The sequence below is a fragment of the Labrus mixtus genome, chromosome 12, assembly GCF_963584025.1.
Source record: "Labrus mixtus chromosome 12, fLabMix1.1, whole genome shotgun sequence".
In the NCBI taxonomy this organism is placed as follows: Eukaryota; Metazoa; Chordata; class Actinopteri; order Labriformes; family Labridae; genus Labrus; species Labrus mixtus.
The window spans coordinates 23,239,165-23,261,769 of NC_083623.1; the positions used below are offsets into that span (position 1 = coordinate 23,239,165).

The window sequence follows — 22,605 nt, forward strand, 5'->3', positions numbered from 1 at the left end:
AACATTTTTCCTGTAATGTGACAGAACTAAATCCAAAGAGCGCTCTTGTTGTGATTCTTCTGTTCTGGGCGACAAAAGTAAAAATGAAAGTTGAGTTTTCTTTCACAGCAGATTTAAATAAAGGCTTTGGATGTAATCGGGAGTTTGTTGGGACAGTAAACACTGACAGTGTGTGTTTTCCTGCTCCATTTTGTGTTTCCACAGATCTTTAAATCTGTCTCTGTGGAGCGCGACCCCCGAACATGTCTTTATCGTTATAAAACGTGCCTTGAAATGAACAATATAATGGCATTTTATCCGCATGAAGTCAACGTTTCCACGGCTAACTCTCCCCGCTGGTCACACACGCACGGCTTTTCATTACGCCGATGACTTCTCTGACAGAGGAGAGCAACACATAAATAATCTGCAGAGTGTTTATGGAGGAACAGTGTTTGCTGGAGACACTTTATGCCTCTTTGAATCTCCCTCTCTCTCGCCTCGGATGCGGACTGCATTCAGAGCAGCTGTAGTGCGCCCCAAGGAGGGAGAGAGAGAGAGCGGGCACATTATGAGGCTTCGATCGACCGGGCTGAGTCTAAGAAGAAATATCCCCTCCCTCATTAATATTTCATCACACTTTAATTGCTCTCTTTACCTCAACATTAGGCTGTGTTCAAACAGTATGTTTTTACGAGGTGATTAATCCCCTTCTCTTACAGTAAGCAGCCAAATCCAGAGCGTGAAAAACTCCCCGTTACAGTCCCAGTGAAGCATCTTAACAAAAGCAAACACTAAACAGAGTAAAGTGGGTCAGCTCTGCACGCTCACAGTCCACAAAAAGAAAAAAACAGGATCCCTTCAGAGGGCACGTTCACAGCTCCCTGTGTGCAGTGTGCGGAGCAGAGAACAACACTTTGTGTTTTGTCTCGTTGTGCTTTAATGCTGCGTTGTGTTGTTGGAATCACTGGAGCTGTGGAGGCTGTAAAATGAAGTTAAAAATCATTAAATAAAAGAAGCTGGAAATTAATGTTTTCATTGTTTTGTTAACTCAAATGCACAACAGTAGCGACATTGAACTTCAGGAGCTAATGAGTGCTTCTCTTCCAGTCACTGTGGTGAAAAATAAATCTCCTAAGAGCTTTAGCATCAATGTTTCAAAGCCACACATCAGCACTTTGATGCTTTCTTTCCTCTCTTGCTTCTTTGCTGACATTTCTGCGTTTCGACAATCTGGGCGTTTCGATAATCCAGCCGAGTCTGTGCTGTCTTTTCATGTCTGTTTGCTCTTCTGAGACCTTTTTTCTCTGATGGCTTAAAGAGGTAAAAAAGTGTGTGTTTCAAGATAACCGATGACCTCATATCCGTGTTGACCTTGAGGACTCTTTGTTCCTTTTTTGGGAAACTGAAAGAAGGATTTAACAGAAGGACTAAACTGAGAGTGATGATAAACCTCGGATGCTGAGAAAGATTTGACCTGCAGCATCTTTCAGACCAAAGATCATGTTTTTGAAGTTTTGTTCAGCATCCTCTTTATGGTGAATTAAACTGCTGTACCCTCCAGAAATAGATGTTGATTAGCACACTGGATAATCCTTTTTTTTTCTCTCAGGCCGTCAAATTAGTAGTTTTGTGGAGAGCATGTTGATGGTTTTTTATGACGGTTGCATATCGTAATCTTCTGTTTTCACTTCATGTATTCTTCAATTTATGGATTTGAAAGGATTTGTCACTAAGTCTCTCTATGTGTTTCCGATAAATTTTTATGATTTCACCCGGCTGCAAAAGAAATTATCCTTCAGGGACAATAAAGTTGTAGTCCAGCTCATGAAAAGTCAACACATGCATATTTGAACATGTTCTCTCTCAAACTCAAACAGGCAAAGAAATCAAACAAAAACCAGGACAATCAAATCTTTAAAATATGACTCTGTAGGCTCCCTCTATGGACATTCCCATACTCAATCATCATGGTCATGGCTGGGTATAAACTGTACAATTGTATAAACGACCTGGTGGAACATAAACTGGTTTACGACGCACGACCAAGGCTCATGATATATGTGCTCAAACTGTACGAGTTAAATCAGGACGGAGCGTTGACAATTGTCATTTTTGTTTCCTTTGAAATCTCTCACAAACAGAAGTTGGAGTCGGATCTATTTCAGTGTATTTCCGTTGTCTCATATGCATGGCTCAAATACAAACAGTGCCAGAAAAGCACATACACACACACACACATACGCACACTCTGCAAACTAGAACATCCGGAGCGTTTCTTTATTTTTGCAGCAAAAAGCTGAGGATTTTGTGTTTTGCATCATCATGCTGCACCTTCACCTACGCAGCATTACGATATGTTACATGTTCTTAAAGAAGGTGGTCACACGTAGGTGGCATGCTAAAACCACGATTTGGCTGCGGGAGATCAATGTTGCATAACCCTGTTTAAATGAATCTAAAATTAAAAAAACATAATTTAATGATGACGCAAGACATTCTACTGCAACAAGCTGAAATACCAATCTATGAACTATATTTATTTTCTGCAACACACAGCTGTAAAAGAAAGTCAGAAAATATTCTTAAATACTAGATGTAGAATGTTTGAAACAATTCTGCAGCTTTAAAAATATCTTGTTCATATTTCAGCAATCAGAATGGTTTCAGTTTGGGATGTTTTGTGTTTCTGTTTTTGTAAAATTGAATCAGAAACCTTTGTCAGTTTTTATTTATTTCAGTAATTTATTCAAATGTTTGTTGTTTTTTCACCAGATGAAGTTTGAAGCTTGGGTTGCACAGATTGTAAGGATATGATGCATGTGAACATATGACATCACAGCGTGCAGATACAATGTACAGTAGGCGCCGTCAGTGCTTCTGTAACGATTACCGCTCTGTGTTTGAAGGGTTTCTGCAGATTTGACAGCCTCTCTTTACAATAACTTCCTTATGCGCTTCGTCATCATCATCGTGTGCATGGTTGTCCTCCGCCTGCCGACAGAATCAGTGTGAGCGCTCTCTCTCTCTGCTTTCTGCTGCCCGGCTGAATGTCTGCAGCTGAATGAGTGTGAATCAGGGTGTTAACATTTACACTCCACAAATCATCCTGCATTAAAAACCCCGAGCATGGTCCTGGAGTGTGTGTGTGTGTGTGTGTGTGTGTGTGTGTGTGTGTGTGTGTGTGTGTGTGTGTGTGTGAGTGTGTGTGTGTGTGTGTGTGTGTGTGTGTGTGTGTGTGGGAGGAGGCTGACACCCACTGATAAGAGTGAAGTCTAGAAACGCTCTCTGAGATTCAGGAACACGAGCGTGCAAGTTATCTGTGAGCGCTGCGTGTCGTGTGTGAGTGCAGAAGGCAGCGAGGAACAATGAGCTGACCCTTCACATCGTCAGAGAGTGTGTGTGTGTGTGTGTGTGTGTGTGTTGGGGATTATCTAAGGGTGGCGTGAGCTGTACACTGTTTCTAAATTCAAACACAGAGAGTGGAGGAGCTGGAGTAGTGCAGGTTTCAGCAATCAACAGGATGACAGAGGGATTTACACGTCCCTCTGTGATCACATCAGCAGCTTACAGGAAAAAAGTCGAGCAGGGTTTAATCCACTAAATCTCACCTGGAGGAAAGTTTTTGTGCTGATCAAAGCATTTTGTTTCAAAGTAGGGATGGGCATTCTCGGTCATTTCAATGAGGGCTGTTTCATGGACTTGAGGACCCTGTTTTTGTGTTTGTACATGTAAACATCAAATACAGATTCAATAAACCAGGAGAAGCCCTGATCTTGATTTTGAGAAACCTGATTTTGCTACCTGGAGAAAGAAAACCGGATGCTGTGGCATGTAAAAGCCTTACCCCTGTTTCTGACAGCTGTCATCTATACACATACGAGGCCTCAGCCATGTGACCTTTCAGCAAAAAAAAAACCTGGCTTCATAATTGATTCAGCTATGTCACACAGCCGGTTGAAGGATACCCTCGTCATCCGGAGGTTTTCTCCCCTTTCCTTATCTGTGAACTCCAGGATGACGACCCTCTCTCACCCGTCACGGCTGCTTATCTTTAACTATTGCTCCCTCGTCCTACTCGGGGGGGGGGGGGGGGGTGGTGACAGGCTGACACCAGTCAGAGGTAGGGCTGTCAGTTTTTATTCAAAGTTCAAAGTTTCATCGTTGTCTCATGTTTAGCAGCTCTAGCGGGTGCAGAAAGTCATCTAACCCAAGTTTTGTCTCAGTTTTGATACAAATAAATTAATTAATCAATTTTACACTAAAAGTACCAGAGTGAGATTTGATCAAAATCTGGTAATGTTACTGAACGTGGACAGTCGATGTGGTTCTTTGGCTTCTCACAATCTTCTCCACTCTCTTATTGATAGGGGAAGGCGTTAACAGCACTACGTGTTTAACAACAGTGCAGTTGCACTCATTGACCTTAAGTGGGCGCCAAAGCACACCAAACCAAATTCCTACATTCTGCTTTAAGAGAAGAACAAGCCCCCTTTTGACAGCAGAACATTCAGTTTGTCATAAAAAGTGAAAAACGGTGAAGATAATGAATATCAAACTGAGATGATGTGGTGGGGGCTACAGTGTGTATACAGGGGAGTGTGTGTGCGCGTGTGTGTGTGTGCGCAGCTTCCACAGACTCAGTGTGTTTTGGGTTACATATTCGCGCCGTGTCGTCGTCGTCGTGTGCTGGTTGGGTCCTTGAAGCCTTATTGACCTTGTAATTTACATTTTAACACTTTTGACATTTCGCTGAAGCTCTGAGTTCCTGCAGAGAATGAGAAAGAGACGGGGCCGAGTTTGTTACTCAAGGACGACTGTCAGAGGACAGGCAATTCAAGAGCATTCGATGTCCTACAGAGTTCAAAACAGGACATTAAGAAGAATAGGAGCATTACAAGAGATATGACATTCATTCAAAGTGACACATTAAAAAACCAAATCTATTAAAATCCAGCAGAGAGAAGACATTAGGCAAGAATAAAAAGTAATTGAATTTAAATAAATAAATAAACTAGTAAGGAAAGAGGGCATTTGAAAACAAAGAAGGTCAATTCATGATGACTACATTCAATTAAAAGAAAAAAATAAAGAGATAAGGAAGTGATTGAACTTAATGTGAAGGCAGCAGTTAATAAAAAAGTTTAAGTTTTCCTAGTGCAATCATACTGACATAAAATACAACAGACATATACAACAATGATACGAACATAAAGTTAACAATTCAATACCAAAGTCACTGCAACACAATAAATACCTGTTACAAAAAGAGAGAACAAGAGGGGCGAGAGAGAGAGAATAAAAAGTCCTGATTTAAAAGAGCTTACAGATGTAGAGAGCCTCAGGTTCTCTTGTAGTTTGTTTCACATAGTGAGGTTGTCTCACCCTGCTTGCTTCTGGTTCTAAGAAGTCCCTGAGGACCTGGGGGGTCCGGATGCCTCGTCGTATCTAAGCAGCGACCTCTGAGTAGAGAAACAAAGCCAATGTGGAAGTGCAAAAAAAAACTGCAGTTCCTTGAGTGTCCACTACTCCAGAAGACCAATCAATATCAGCCTTAAAAAAAAACATACATTTCAAGCTCTCATGAGCATCTATGTGAAACAAAAAGTTGTGTTTTCTTGTGAGATTGTGATTCATTCGGCCTCATCCTTGGCTTTGTTCTTATGTTAAAGTCAACAGTCTTTCTGTCTTCAACAGAAATTACATTTGAGGTGATTTCAGCTGTGAGTCAATGTCAGTGAAACTTTTCTCTTTTCACTTTGTGCTCTAATGTTTCCCATGAATCGTCTCCAGCAGCTCCGAGTGCTTTTAATTCTTGGCTGGTTTTAAAATATGAAACTTCGCCTGAAGGTGTCGAGTTGAACAGAAGGGGAAAAATGGACAAAATGATCAGAATTAGAGAGAGAGAGAGAGAAAGAGAGAGAGGGGTCCTTGGAGTGTGTTGCCCCCTGCTCAGCTGCGGGGCGTGCAAGGAGCCTGTTATCTCTCACTCTCTCTCTTTCTTGTTCCTGAAGAGACCGGAGCGTGAAGGTCAGCGAGGCGAGGAGACGTGATGTATGCTGCAGAGAGGAGGTCAAAGACGGCTGCTGCATTACACAGAGCGCTCCCTCTCTCTCTCTCTCTCTCTCTCTCTCGCTCTCTCTCTCAAACTTTGTTTTGACTTTTGTCCTTTGTTTTATCAGAATTTAATACCTTATTTGTACGGCTGATACCTCTATCAATAATAAATGAAGGTCTGGGGCTGCAGAGGTCTACAGAGTCCGGGAAAGACTCTAAATATAAAATAAAAACATTTCTGGAAGTCTTTCGTCTTCAAGTGAAATGTCCTGTTCTCTCTCTGCCACATCAGAAAATGATAAATCATTAAAACACTTTAGACTGATCTTTTGTGACCTGTTGCAAAAACAAGTCTGTCTCATGTCCGCGTTTACCTCATGATCGAAAATTTTCAAATTCTGGGTGTCAGTTTTTAAAAATTCAGCTGTTTGTGTTCACACATAGCTCACCCTGAAAACTTCAAGAAGTTTAAAAGTTTAATGCATGTGTGAAGAGGGCCTTTACGTCATTGTCCACAGAATGCATTTAACACAGGATGAGTTAGCATCCCTTTTATTTCAGAGAAGAGTTCCCACAATAAGAGTGTCTCACAGCCCTGAGTGTGTGTGTCTGCTGTCACACTAAAGAGGACTCAAAGAGAGCATTCAGAGCTCTGAGCAGGAAGGTTAATTATTCAGACAATGGGAAGCAATTTCATGATGTCACTTCTGCTTCCAGCTGGAGTTATTAATCTTTTGAACAGAGCGGGGAACAGGCTTTAGAGAGAGAGAAAGAGAGAGAGAGAGAGAGACACAGAGGCAGCTGAGGGTTATTAACAGCAGAGCCATGGGGGGCGGGGGGGGCGGGGGGCTGTTAGTTAGCTGAATAAGCTGATCTTTAGCCTGAGTGGTTCTCATGAAATCACCTGCTGTCACCTGTGATAAATGAGACCGCTGTAACCAGATCAACACTCACAGGAGGCGAGAGAGAGAGAGAGAGAGCTGAAAACACACCGCAGCACAAAGACACACATTTCTAAGAGTCTGAATATGATTGACAGGTACACAAACGTCAGCATTTATTCAGGAAAAGATGTTTAAAAAAGCAATCTATGAAACAGGTAAACAGAGGTAAATCAATCAGTTTAATAGACAATTTGTAAACCGTATACAAAGTGAACCTCACAAATCGTTTTAATTTCTCAGCTTCAGATTGTATCACCATCTGCATTACAATGTTCAGTCTGCAGGAGCATCAGGACTTACTTTTTTAATTCTGTAGAACCCGGTTTGTATCTCCGTTTGGTTAGTGCATCACAGTGAGCGATGACTGAGGCTGACTTTCATTTAAAAAATAAAAAACAAAAACCGATTCAAACATGTAGGCGACAACTGATCACTTCTCCAAAGCGTGCAGCAGGAGGAAGCCTTTCTTGTCCTCGAGTTGGGCGGTGATCTAAGAGTGTGAGATGTGACAGTGTGTTCAGTGGTTTGCCTGCATTTTTGGGAAATTACCCAATATCCTTTGCCCAGGACTTTTTTGTTTGTTTGTTTGTTTGTTGCCCATGGTCTCAGAACAGGGACTGTCCATGATGGAATTGTAATAGTGGGGCCTGTGTCCCCAACGGCACAACTGATGCAGTCCAGCGTTTCAGCACTCTCAGCAGCAGCTGTTTTTTGTCGCTGCAGTTTTTGGAATAGCCCCACATTCTTTGATGACACTTATCCCTCACCGACCAATCAGAATCAAGAAGGGGCTTCTGATATCAGCTCTGTCAACAGCAATGGCGGAGTAAACGCTAGTCTCACTCATCTTTTCGATCAATTTTTGAACAACTTCAGATGTAGTGCTGCTGATGACAGGACACAATTCACTGACCTCATTTTCATGTTTTTCTTTTGTGGTATTTCCTTGAATTAAGGAAAATATTAAACACTCAGAGGTATCTCAAACGTACCTAACAGTCATTACTGACAAAAGTGGAGGTTCAATTTTTGTAACCTAACAACAGTGAGTGCAGGTGAGAAGCTCTCCAGATCTGAGGTCATGAGAGCTACCTGGGCAAAAAGCTCTGTGTGTGGACATAGGACTGTTTCCTTTCAAAGTTTAATATTCTGGTATTATCACAACCCTGTTCTCAAACAAACGAGTTAATAACTAAATATATCTCATTAACCATCAAAGAATATCTCAAATATGTATTTTTCTTTAAACTTAAAAAGTGCTGCTGAAGGTTTTCCCCTCTCTGGGGACTCTGCTAGCATCTTTGGCGTAAGATGGATTTTTTTTATTTATTTGTATCGAACCTGAGATGTAACCTGGGCCGACTGGAAGCTGTCAGAGTGCATCAGAGCTTTCACTTCTTGAGAAGACTTGGGACATTTGGTGCGTCCAGGAAGTACAGCTTCTCTTCCACTGTAGAGAGCTTCCTTCCATATCGAATCTCTGCATGGTTTAGAAATTTGACTGTTCAATCAAGTCTACAGACTCACAACAGACAGCCATGAAAATCACGGGAGTCCATTAACATCCCTGCCTCCAGGATATTTTTAGACAAACCATAATCAGACAGACACAAAAAAATCATCTCAGACTCATCTTACGTTCTTCACCCTGAGTACCAGCTCCTCCCCTCAGGCCGACGATACAGGAATCCCTCAGGCAGGAACAACTGTTTTAAAAATAGCTTTGTCTCCTTGAGTATTAAAGCCCTCAACACCTCCTATAAGCTGTACGGTGTGCGGCGTGTGTAGCTGTACCTGCAGTTTTTCATCACTCCTCTTAAGTTTTATATTTTTATGTTTTTGTTATTTAATATGCAAATGTCACATGCTGAATATTTACTGTGGAGTTTTTTGATGATGTAACTGGACATGTTTAACTGATGAATGCATCAGAGCACTGTGAAGTCCGGAGTAAATTCCCCGCTCGGACAATGAGGTTAATCTTATCTTAAATCCTTGCTGCACTTTATCCAACAATGACCCAGAACGCCAGAGTGAAACTGTCTCGTCTTCAGTTTAAACTCATATGTTTTCATGTTTCTTTGAGCTTGAGTCATGTTCTTAAGACTCTACCTGTGAGATTTTCATGCAGAGTCGTGTGTTCTGATGATTCATGAAAACCCGTCCATGTAAGCCTTTAAGTACTCCAACTGTCACTGACAGTAACATCACCTGTGCAGACTTCAAACAGGACTTGAACAGGACTCTTTCATGTAGCGTGAGGTTGGATTTTGATTTAGTTTCAGGCCAAAAATCCTCCGTCACTCAATGTTTGGAATATTTTGGATGCTTTAACCTAAAAAAAATGCATGCATCGGTAAAAAAAAATCTTGAAGTTGCTGCGGTTTTCTTCAAAGATTTAGAACAAACCCAGGAGACCTGTCAGTGTCTCCTGATCCGCTCTGTTCTCTAAACGTCGACCTGCAGCCGTCTGAACTGCAGGTCAACACTTTTTTAAACTGTCTCTATTACACTCTGCACTCTGCATTCATCCGCTAAAGTGCAAACTCTGAGCTACATCCTGCACACTCTGCAGCCCTGTGAAGACGATAGGCAGATTTCAGCCCCAAAGCTCCTTAGAGCCGCTCACAAAAACCCGTCAGCGGCAGAATGCTAATAGGAGCTAGTCCGCCACGTCTCGGAGATTAGATGAAATATCAGAGCGCCTGATCCCGCTTCTGGAGCCGCTCTCCTGCAGACAAACGCTTCAACACGCAGACTTACACCCAAATCTCATGTCTGTGCATAAGATAAGTCTGATTGTCACGAAGCCTCCGCAGCACAAATCCTCCGAGCAGCAGAATATACAGGAGATACACACACGAGTGTATAAAAAAGTGTAACCCTCTTTTTAAACAGCAGCTTTATGTTCTCTAACTGCCGAGTGTGAGCAGATAACAGACATTTAGTGCAGTATTTAAGAATTAAAGACTATAATAATGCCATAAGGTGCAGCCTTTAATCTTCATTAGTGTGAGAAGCTCCTGAAACAGAATTAATTATGTGACAGCGCGACTCGGCGCTCAGCCGTAGAGAAACTGGAGGATTCATGTGATCATTACAGAGAAGTGAGATAGAGGACGCTTCAAGCCCACGGCGAGCTGAGACATGAACTCATCATGCACAGCGCTCATGTAAGACACAGACTGCATGTTATCGGCGAGAGGCTGCTTCACACTCTGAACTGATCCCCTCTGATTTAAACAAGACGATAAGAAACAGAGGATCCACGTATGAAAGGCTGAACTGGATCCAAACTCTGCTGCTTCCACTTTAATGATAATCACAGCAGTTCTGATCTGTCGATGGGGAGTCAGTACTTTGAGGCATACTTTATATGCTTACCAAATCCTAGTGAACTCTCATTTCCTGCGTGCAGATATTTTAGCCAATCATTTTAATATTTTAATGAGTTTTGTTTTTTTGGGGGTTTTTTTGACACTGTGTTGCTGATGTTTGTGGTCAGAGGGTTGAACCACAAAGCGAGACAAGAGGGTAAACCGTTTAGATATTGAGCCTGAAGTAAGAGTTTTCCGATCACCATGGCTAGATAACCATGGTAACCGACTCTAAACTTGATCAGCAGCAGTAATATGATCGTATTGACACAACACACTAGGTCATTTGTACAAATAATCGTTTGCGACAAGCCTCAAAATCAGGCCACACCCCCTCTGTTTGAAGCTAGCTGCTAAAGTCAAGATTTGCTCTGTTTTTAGTCACCGATGTTTGGAGTACACAAAAAAGTTAGAAAACACTCAAAACAGCAGCATAAAACCTGAACGCCAGCTTATTAAGTGATACAGACACGCCATAACACCACGTGTAAATAGTCACTTAGGTGTAGGCTACAGCTAAGATTTAGCACAAAGGCTATACTTTCTCGCTGGTTGCAGATTAATTACTTTTTATATGGATGTGTCGATTAAAGCAAAGGAAAATCACACAAGCGTTACATAATTTAAGCTCAAACAGGAATTGTTAGCGGCCTCAATATCTAGAATTAGAGCCAAAAAGCCTTTATGTGTTTATTCTTTGTGGCATTATATTTTAGATTTGTCTACCAAGGTCAAACAAAGTGTTACATACCAAGAGACACAAAAAAGTACATTTGTATTCTGGATCATTCTTTGTACACTTGTGAGATTGCCCTTCAGAGAAAGCAGCAGCTTGAGCCTCTCTGCTGAAAACACCTCAATATCAGGATGAAGCCTCTGCACAGTCTGCAGATCCTGTGTGTGGACATGCAGAGCGACGAGCAGTTCTTTGATTCTCTGAGTTAATTTAAACTTAACAAGGACTTGTAGCCGTGTAGATGAGTCAGTGAGTGGACCTCCCGCTGTCTGTGAGCAGCATGCAGAACTCCCACCATCAGCACCATGTAATGACAGGGACCCTTCAGACAGAGAAGGCACATTACTAACCAACGTGTGAATCACCATTTATCATCAGGTTATAGCACAAAATGTGGAACAGATAGATGATCCACCTGAGCACATGTCGGCCCTGTCACGTGGATGAGAAGAGGAAATGTGATGTGACAGAGCCTGAAGGCCTGCAGGACTTTAATCTGAAAACCTATACGCTGTTTGGTTCTAACCCCCAAAAGAATTCTTCAGAAGGAGGGAAACAGTGTCTTATTTACTCTACACACATATACAACCTTTTTCTCTGCAACTTAAGTCCTTTAAATCTAACCTTAACCAATCAGGGTGTGGCTGCCTTCTGGTGTACCACAAACGCTAGCGGTTCATTAGCTTAGCACAAGCTTCACTGAAAGGCTGCTTCTTATTTATAAAAGCATGAAAATGCTCAAAGGCTCTTTATTCAAAGAAATTGTCGTTCATATGATCATACAATTGGAGTGGCAGTAGCTCAGTCTGTAGGTAACCGGAGGGTCGCTGGTTTCAAGTCCCCCATGCGGACCAAAATATGGAAGTTGGTCTGGCAGCTGGAGAGGTGCCAGTGCACTTTCGGAGTACTGTTGAGGTGCCCTTGATCAAGACGCCGAACCCCCAACAGCTCTGGCCTTCTTGAGTATCAGTGTGTGCTTCACTCTGACATCTCTCCACTGCCTCCACAGGTCCTGTGTGTGCATGTGTGTATTTCAGGGCCTATGTGTGTAAAAAGCATGTCTCTCAATAACAAACTTTCCTCAGTTTGTCAAATTCAATAATCTTCTCAACATACACAATGAACTTAATTCAGCACAGCTAACTTGTGTGTTCAGAGTGTGTGTGTGTAGTGTGTGTTCAGAATGGGTTGTGACAGAGAGATGTATTTACAGCAGTGGGAACACTGGGATCCAGTTTCTCACAGAAGCTGTTCCCATCTTTCACCCATTTGACTTTTACTATTTCAGTCGTTTTTTTTTTTTCTTTGCTCAGACTGCAGCAGCGAGCCGTCAGGAGAGACAAGGCTGTTCTGCCTCTTTCTGCTCTCCTCTTTACTATTCACAGCCGGCTGCTGTGTGAGCACACGCTCTACACCCTCTGGAGCTCACGCTGAAATGAATTTTCAGCTGCACAACACAGTCACAGGAAGCTGTGAATGTTGAGGAAATTCAGTATTAACTTCAGTCTTTTCACAATGTTATGGAAGGAGTAGTGAATCTGTGGTTTATCACTGCAGCTCCGAGGGCTCTGCAGCATCAGCGTGTGTGTGTGTGTGTGTGTGTGTGTGTGTGTGTGTGTGTGTGTGTGTGTGTGTGTGTGTGTGTGTGTGTGTGTGTGTGAGTGAAGATAAACGTGTGTCTCTGCTGCCGTCCACCTCGGGGTGGGTCGGGGCATGAAGGCTGGAGCTTGTCGGGCCCCGGGGCCGGCACAGCGGAGTCTGTCAGGAGTTGTGATGAGTGTTCACATCAAGGTCCTCGCTGATTACCGTTGTCCCCCGCAACAAGACGGAGCCACCTGCATGCCGCCGCGCTCCACCTGTCAGCTCACATCTCGTTTAGCTAACTCCCTGACCTCCGCACCATCCATCCTCTGCACCCGCTGCGCCCTTGACTCTGACCAGATGATTTACTAAACGCTCCACCTCAGCGTGCGTCCCTGCTCTGTGTGATGAAACACTTCTGTGTGTGTGTGTGTGTGTGTCCGGGCCCATGTGAGCGTGCTGTAAAGGACTCTGCAGGCCATTTACAATGGGCTGGAGTCCGGGCGCCAAGTAACTTATCAAACAGTACGTCACATTTATTAATAACAGTTTTAGGCTTTTTGGTGCAGAATTCATCTGTGCCACATTTCCTTCTATATATCACAACGTTGATCTAAAGTTTATTTAAAGAGACAGTATCGGCTGGTGAAACTTTTACTGTTCTAGACAAAGAACTTTAGGTTTCTACCAAAAGCATCCTCTTTTTTAATCCCCTACAGTTCATGTGGTTCAGGTGAAGTTTTGAGAACAAGTTGTGATTTGGACAAAAAAAAGAGAATACGAATTGACCAGCCCTGCACTTCAGAAAGCCCTGAAAATGTGTTTTTTTTTTTTTTTTCATGCATTCAGAGCCTTCTTTTAATGTTGATTCCATTACTTGTTTTTATGCTTTTGATTTGACTTTGTTGCTCAGATTTGAAATTGAAAATGACTGAATAGGTCAAATTCATGCTACCTGACACTAGTGTTGTAGTAAAGACCACACTAACTGAGACCAACACATTCCCAAGACCAGAGTGCTCCAAATCTAATACAAGACCAAGACATTTAGGGATCGAGACCGAGTCAAGACCAAGAGCAAGGGCGTGTCACTCACTTAGACCGTAACACAGGGAAGGTTGTGTCCGTAACCAGGGCATGAAAATCAAATAATGAATGAATTGAAGTTATTCTTTCTTTTAGACACTGGAAATGTGTCTTCTAATCACAGTAATGGCGTGGAAAAATAGCCTGTCAGTGGTGGTCTTGACCGGTCTTGATTTAAAATCAGGAGTCTGCTCAGGGTGAGACCGAGACAAGACCGAGTTAAAATGCTTTCAATTGTGAGACGAGACCGAGACCTCCAAAAACTGGTCTCGAGACCGGTCTTGAGATCAGGACTGATTTGGATTGCTACAACACTATCTGACACACAAGAAAGTGTTTTGTGTCTATTCAATTCTGCGTGTTATATTTCTTGACTTCTGGGTTGCTGTATCTTTGAGTTATGATTATTTTGATTAATCCAGGGTCGTCTTAGCTTTTGACAGAGCTGATGATTCACTCTTGTTGTCTTTAACAGATGTTTGCTCCGCTGTAAACATGTTTACTGTGATGTTCCATACTAAGATCACATTTAACACGTTACACAAAGCATCGCAGTAAGTGAAATGTAGTGAGCACTATAGGTGCTTTTTTTTCTCTGCCTCCTTCAGCCCACACAGTTTGCTTATCCATCCCTCCCGCTGTAACACTGATCTGTTTATCATCATTAAACCCATTAGCACCTCTCGCACGTCAGAAAGGTGACGCTTTGTGAGGAGAAAGAACCTTGCGTTATAGAGTTGATAAGAATAGAGACACTTCAGCTCAATGTAAAGATGTGAGTCATCACAGGCAATTCTGGCAACGCTCCGGTGTTTGTTTGGCTGTTTGAACATGTCACTGTGAGTTTGTGTGCGTGCACTGTGCACACTTAGATGTGTGCATGCATGTGTGGGTGTGAGGCAGCAAGGGGAAAATGGATAATGTCTGTTTATGTTGGAAGGCCCGCTGTATTTTTTTTTCAGAATAACAGTTTATAATGACAGTGTGCATGAAATGATGTGACAATGTGCACAGCGGTAAACTGAAGGTGGAATATTCTCTACTGCAGGCCTTTGGCTGTCTTTATGTGAATTATGTCGTATTATTAAAAGTGCATAATATAAGTGCAGGGGTGTTGTCGTCTCTGTGGCATTAATGCAGTTACTGCATCATGTGTCGTAGACTGGAAGGAGTTTTATTTGACCACCGAGATATGCTAATTTATGAGTGTCCCATAAACACAGCTTATCACCTCAGCCCCCCCTGCGGTGGCCTGCTGTTACAGCTCTAACGTGTCTCCAAGCGCTGTGCACTTGAGTTATTTCACTGTGTTCCCTGATCACAGGACTCCATTATGATATGCTGCATTATCTACACCTGAGCACTCCATCCACCTGCAGTAACGACCCCGCGTTGGCTGATGTCCTAGATATAGGCCGCTGCAGTGTCCCTGGGGTGGGGGCAATAACTGACAGGATCTATAATAGAACAATCTTTACAAGACAAACACAACATGAATACCACTGACAACAGACTGTATAGTGTCTGAGTAAATGTCTTTATATGGAACAGTAGCTATTGCCACCTTATCTTCTTCCTGTGAATATCCAATCTCTTCAACAGAAATGACAATTTTTGTCCTTCCAAATTCAAATTATTAGATTGAAACCAAAAAGGGTCACATAACATAAGCTTATATCTCACCTGAGAAAGAGAATCTGCTCTATTTGTCTGAATTAGAGGTGATCACACCTCAAAATCCAAATAGAAGATATTCTTTTGGGGCGGCAGTAGCTCAGTCTGTAGGGAGACGAGGGGTGGCTGGATCAAGTCCCGGTGCAGACCAAGTCTGGAAATTGGTCTGCTAGCTGGAGAGGTGCCAGTTCACCTCTTGAGCATTGCCGAGGTCAGGTGCCCTTGAGAAAGGCACCAAACCCCCCTACCAGCTCAGGAGCACAAACCCACCAGGCTCAGCTGACTTGATATGGCATGCTTCACCAATATAAGATGTTGCTTCTAAAATGCATTCAGTCTGGCTATGTAGTGACTCGAGGGATCATCAAGCAATTGCCAAAAATGGATCCACACTGCATGACACTGAGGCGCTGGCACAACATCGGTATCTACTTAATTCAGAAAGACAGAGCATATTATTCTCTCAAGTTAATGCCCAATGCTTCTGTTTATAGTAAAGCGCTCAGAGAAGACCACCCTGTCAACTGTTCTTACATTTCTATCAGAAGAGAGCTCATTTTCTGAGCTATTTATTTCCCCGACAAGTTTAGCAAAGTATAAGACGTGTGCATTTTCTTTGGCCTTTAGACTCCATCGTCATGTCTTCAGGTATTCAAAGGGGGTAATGAGGCTGACACCAGGGTAGGATACCCTCTGATGGAAACACTAGTGGTGGAGGTGGTGGTGACAGACGGAGCAATATGAATCGTATTCCTGCTTGAACTTAAACTGAGCTTCATTAAATGCATATAACGTAATTAGATTTTTACAAAAAGTACAACTTTAACCCCCGTATTATATCATGATAATGATAATAATGCACATGGCACATCCATGGGTATGAATTTTAGAATTCTATTGATAAAGGTAAAGCGCCTGTCAAAAAGCCTCCTGCACTTGCTGTTGGCAAGTTGTTGGCTGTGTCTCGAATAGCAAAGCAAAGAGGAGAGTGTGCAGATAACGTTTCAACAGAGAACCTTATCTTTAACATTTTTGGGCTTTTGGTTAAATGTCCAGAATAAAATATTATTGGATATACAGTAGATGCCAAGACTCCCACTTCCCTCAGTCGGTCAGTGTTTTCAGTCCGAGATTTTCTGAAAACCTATACGCTGTTTGGTTCTAACCCCCAAAATAATTCTTCAGAAGGAGGGAAACAGTGTCTTATTTACTGTACACACATATACAACCTTTTTCTTAGCACATAATACCAGTATGTGATATATTTTGAACTGTGCATGAGAAGTCTCAATTCTTTACATAAATGAATATCAATTTCTAGTGACATTAAATTGAACCGTTTTTTCCCCCGAATGTTTTATCACAAAACGTATAAACCAAACTGCTTACAACCAAAAGTCGTGGCAAATGCGACTACAAACAGAAACAGAAACAGAGCACATCTAGCCAATAACAATGGCCCTGAAATCATAAACAGATGTCTTTTCAGAAAGATTAGTGATAGGTCAACAGGGCACGCAAAGGGATAAGCCCTTAGTCACTTTGTAGATTGTCAAAGTTTTTACCCAAACTGCCTGATTCCTGTTGGAATGAGAACAAAGATTTAAAATCAGAACGACAGATGTTTAAGTTAATCCCCTTTAACAGATATTTCATCAGTTTGCAGGACATAGTCAGGCTACAACTCCGATCTTCATCTTGAGTCTTTATGCTATTTGTTTTAAATTGTATACATTTTAAAGTCAAAGGGAAAGTGCACATTCATAACATTTCTGCAATGTGCCAGTTTAGCCATCATGGATGATTTTTAACTGTAGTACCTGGGCCGGTGAATGATGTACGCAGACATGAAAGACACGTTAAGACAGAGCAGCAAAATGAACATATAGGGCACTTAAAAGCAAGGACAGCCATTCTTAAAACAGACTAGAACGGGACAACAATATTGTACATTTAGAAGCACATCTGGAACACACAACAAGCAAGCCAACATAAACCATCGATTAAAACGGGCCATGTTGTATTGATGGAAACAGTCTGTAATGTCACCTTTAACTCATAGTTCTTCTTTTCTGCCTCTCACATAGGTCCCCTTGTATGACTCTACCATGGACCATATCATCTGCTGCCTGCTGGTCCTGGGAGCAACAGTGATGATCACTCATGCATGTCCCAAGTACTGTTCCTGCCAGAATCTGTCCGAGTCTCTGGGGACATTGTGTCCCTCCAAAGGCCTTCTCTTCGTGCCTCCAGACATCGACCGCAGCACGGTCGAGCTCCGACTGGGAGGCAACTACATCCTCCGCATCACACAGCAGGACTTTGCCAACATGTCGGACCTGGTGGACCTGACCCTCTCCAGGAACACCATCAGCTACATCCAGCCCTTCTCCTTCGGGGACCTGGAGACACTGCGGTCGCTTCATATGGACAATAACCGCCTGACAGAGGTAGGCCCCGATGACCTTCGAGGTTTGGTCAACCTGCAGCACCTCATCGTGAACAATAACCAACTGAGACGCGTTCATGAGAAGGCCTTGGAGGACCTTGCACCGGCCCTGGAAGATCTGGATCTGTCTTATAACAACCTGGTTTCTATACCCTGGGACTCAGTGCGTCAGATGATTAACCTTCACCAGCTCAGTCTGGACCACAATCTTTTGGACTTTATTCCAGAGGGAACCTTTACCGACCTCGAAAGGCTTGCACGATTGGACCTTACCTCGAATCGCTTGCAGAAGTTACCACCTGACCCCATCTTTGCCCGGGCCCAGGACTCCATGATCCTGACGACTCCTTACGCTCCTCAGCTGTCTCTGAGCCTGGGAGGGAATCCTCTGCACTGTAACTGTGAGATGCTGTGGCTGCGGAGGCTTGAGAGAGACGACGACCTGGAGACCTGTGCCTCCCCTCCTTCCCTGAAGGGTCGTTACTTTTGGAATTTGAAGGAGGAGGAGTTCGTGTGTCAGCCTCCTCTCATCACCCAGCATACCCACAGGATGCTTGTTTTGGAGGGGCAGACGGCCAGTTTGAGGTGTGAAGCAACCGGAGACCCTTCTCCCACCATCCACTGGATCTCCCCTGATGACCGGCTGCTTGGTAACTCGTCCCGGACGTCAGTGTTCAGCAATGGCACCCTGAGCATCACCATCACCACCTCCAAGGACTACGGCACCTTCACCTGCATCGCTGCTAACGTGGCCGGAGAGTCCACCGCTCCTGTGGAAGTGTCGATTGTCCAACTCCCCCACCTCAGCAATGGAACCGGGCAGCCGTCTGCTCCAAAGTCCCGCCTCTCTGATATCACAGGGACTACAAGGATCAGCAAGGGGGCTCCAAAGAACCAACCAGAGAAGACTGTGTCTGTGTCCGAGGTGACAGCTGTTTCAGCGCTGGTCACATGGACAGTGAGCAAGTCAGCTCCCAAAGTGAAGATGTACCAGCTCCAGTACAACTGTTCTGACGATGAGGTGCTCATCTACAGGTAAATATGTGCATGCTTTTTGAGCAATTGTCAAGTTTGTGTGGCAGTTTTAGGTTGATTATTGACTATTAGTATGTAGGATATTGGTTGACAACTGGTGATTGATAGGGTTTCTTTAAACCATCAGCATAAGAAATTCACCTTATTGAAAGTTTTTTTGAAAATGGAGCTACTTGTTGAGGTAAATCCCTAAATAACAAAGAAAACTACTAAAGCCTGTTAATTGTGCAAAGAAATCAAGTTTTTTTTTAACTCCCTGAGAAAATAACCGTCATATCACCCTTTTTTTAATCGACGACAACTTTGAAGGTTACCCCCAATTCACACATACTCCGTGCGCGCCGCGGTCCGCCAGCGCCACGGTTTTGCTCTGTTGGACGGCTCGCGCCCATTCACACTGGATCCGTTTCTGGGACGTCAGCGCAGCGGCGCGCACCCATGACATAATAAAGAGTATAAAGAGAATAAAGAGAAAAACATGCAAACAACATGTTGCTTTGTCTTTCTGAGGATGAATTGTTGTTAATTCGGTTCCTGTTTTGACGTAATGTTGATAAAGTGATGAAAAATACGATCGCGAGTCCGTATATTGTGTTTTATTTTGAAATTGACCGGATGCTCTGTGTGTTTCCTTGTCTGGCTTCCTGTCCGGGCTGTCATATTCTGTCCAGCTTGACGCATGCCTGCAGTGTACGCCGGCAAAAATAGACTCGCTGTGTATTTGAAACGGAGCAGAGCGCACGCTGTGTGAACACAATGAGAGTGGCAGCTAAGTACAACGTAGTGCGCGGCGCTGATGGACCGCGGCGCGCACGGAGTATGTGTGAATTGGGGGTTAGAGTATGTTTTTTTGGCTGCTTCTATCTTGGTTTATTTGGGCCTTGATCGAGGTTTGGTGCCTTGCTCCAGGGCACCTCGGCAGTGCTCAGGAAGTGGACTGGCACCTCTCCAGCTACCAGTCCAATTTCCAGACTCAGTCCCTACAGACTGAGATACTGCCGCCCCAATACAGAACACAGAAGTGTCAATATTTAGTATTCAGTAATGTGCAGATAAAAACTTCTTATTTACTGAAAGATGGAGATGTTTGGCACAGCAGGAAAAAGACTAACATTAAATGAGAGGCTCAGCACCAAACTTACTTTACACAATGTTGTGTGTTTAAGGAGACTCATACAATAAACAAAGACAGATGTATTGAATGTTTTTTTAAGCTATATATTTAAAGGATGCAGTATTTTCAGCTTGACTTCCCCTTGGAATCAGCATAAAGAAATGGTTTCTGTCACATTTTAAACTGATGTTGGCTCATCATAGGGACACAACCAATCTTTCCCCTTCTTCTTCTTCATCTGAAGTAAATAAGAACAGTCTGAACTTTATGTGCTTTATTTGGCTTGATTATTCTTATAACAAGGTGGGTTCCTCTTCTTCTCAGGAGGAGGGGGGATTGTGTCAATGCAGCAGAATTTGTTGGAGATTATCCTGATTTAGATGAGGCTTGTTTTCTACAACAGTCTCCAAAAACAAAAGTGCAACCAGCCAGAAAGGAATCCAATTATTGAAACTAATTTAAATCAGTTTATCTCTTCTAAACTGTGGAACATTTTCAGAGCTGCAGCCTGAGGGCCGGCCCACCCTTTATTTGCAAATCCCTGATAATGTTGTAAGAAGACTGTTTTACAGTTTTTGTGTAATTATACACTACAACTCCAGCAAATAGTAATGTAATGTAATTACGTCTATTCAGCATTCGTATAGAGTGTTACTGCATGAATCGTTTCCATTCTAATCAACATTTTTAATATAAGTATGCATATTGTATAATTAAATATACACTGTTTGTTTAACGCAAATAGTCAAAGAGCATATTCTCCAGGCTGCACAGTATGTACAGAGATGACAGCTGATGTAAAAGCACGCCTGGATGACAAACACTCCCTGCATGCAAATCAGTTCGCCAAGCTTTACATACATTTGGATGTAAAAAAAAAAAGAAAAGAAACAATTGAAAATGTGAATGTGTGCAGACTTTGGGCTAATAAGAAAAAGAGACTCAGGTCACAAAAACGAAGAAATAAATTAAAATGTTCTGTTGGCTCTTTCAATCGATTCTTTATCCTGTACGCCAAATTACTCCTTCTGTCCTTTATAAGCTCCCAGAAGAACATTCCGTCTCTCCACGTTTATATGTGGCTTTCATCTGAACACCTCAGGAGTGTCATTGTTAAAAGGAATTCATAATGAAACACAGAGTCTATTTTTTACATATTTGGTGTCAAAATGATTCATAAGTTAGATAAAGGTTTTGAATTGCCCCTTTGAATTTCTTCAGCCTGCAGGATGAAAACTAATTCTCAAAGTATGTCCACTTAAAGTTGCTATTCCGTCCCTGACAGGCTCAGAGAGTTTCATAAGTTAGTGTTAAAACCACTAACTTCTGACACTCTCTCAGACCTGGGGGGGGGGGGGCTATAGCCTCCGCACACTGGTCATGCTACTTAAACGCTAGGCTATCCGGCGCCCCCATTTCAAGCTATTTTAAAATCACAGACACATTTCCAAAATCTGAATAAAATGGTGAGTTTCATTTGAATAACAAGATTAAAAGCCCTTCAGCTACCTGCGTTGTTTTTTCTTACGACTCAGAGTTGATTTGTCGTTTGTCAATCTTTTTTCTCAGTGACAGGAAGGGTTACCTAGAGGTCTTCTTCAGGTGAACATTTTTCTCCAAAATTTTAAATAAAAATGAATTACATTGCAATCCCGATCTAGTTTATGATTTTCTAGTCTTTAAAACAGTACGTGTGTTTATGTTTACAGGCTACACACTAGAAGATTTTCAAATCTTAACCAATTTGAAACACTTGGGCCACCATAGACATAATGACAGTTTAATTACGCAGAGAAACGTTAGAATTTCAGCAACTTATAGATTCATAGCGAGTCCAGCCTGGAGGCTGAGACAGGAGACGAGACGCCTGACTGGGTTTCAGTGCGAGCAGACCATTGAATCATGTTACTGTTCAGTAATGATGGTTATTATAATGTGTCCCTGATTATACATTATTCTGTTATAATGGTGAAAAAAATCTGCTTTGTTATCCTGAGATAATCAGAAATATGAGTAGAGAAAACGATAAAAGGACTTTTTTGAAAACTGAGTAAATGAAAAATAAAGCTGCAGAGTTTTAGCTTTAAATACAGGAACATGGGACAGATTTCTGCTGAAACACACTCGTGGCTTTTTCTAAAGATGTCTTGTTAAAAATGAGACAAATAAAAGCTGAAACTGACGGTAACCTACCAGAACAATTAAGATGTTAAAAACTATATCTGTATTAAATCTGGAGGGATTTAATCACTGTTCAACGCTGCAGAGAGAATATGAAGTTCTTCTTTAATAAGTGCAGTCACTGTGCTGTGAATTGTTCTGAGAGCAGCCCTGAAATGTTTCACAGATTGATTCATGGAAGCAGAGTTTAATTCAGGAGAGCTGAGCAGAGAAAGGAAAAACTTTATGTAAAAGTTTAGATAAGAGTTAAAGTTGGGAAATAATCCTTCAGCGGCTGCGATTCAAAGGATCCACAAACCTTCATGGCGTCAGCCGTGTCCCGCTGTTGTTCGCACGAGGTAAGAGTCTTCAGCTGCTCTTCAAACGCTGCAGCTGGAGGACAAAGTTGTCAG

General features: G+C 42.5%; 1 protein-coding gene across 3 annotated transcripts in view; it reads left to right on the forward strand.

Annotated features, from left to right (window-relative positions):
- lrfn2b (leucine rich repeat and fibronectin type III domain containing 2b) overlaps window positions 1-22,605 on the forward strand; it is a 153,337-nt gene that overhangs the window by 120,372 nt on the left and 10,360 nt on the right. For all 3 annotated transcript variants that reach the window (XM_061052630.1, XM_061052631.1, XM_061052632.1), the window contains one exon: window positions 17,522-18,918. In XM_061052630.1, the coding sequence (XP_060908613.1) occupies window positions 17,543-18,918 (1,376 nt within the window). In that variant the 5' untranslated portion in view covers window positions 17,522-17,542. The remainder of the gene's footprint in view (window positions 1-17,521; window positions 18,919-22,605) is intronic.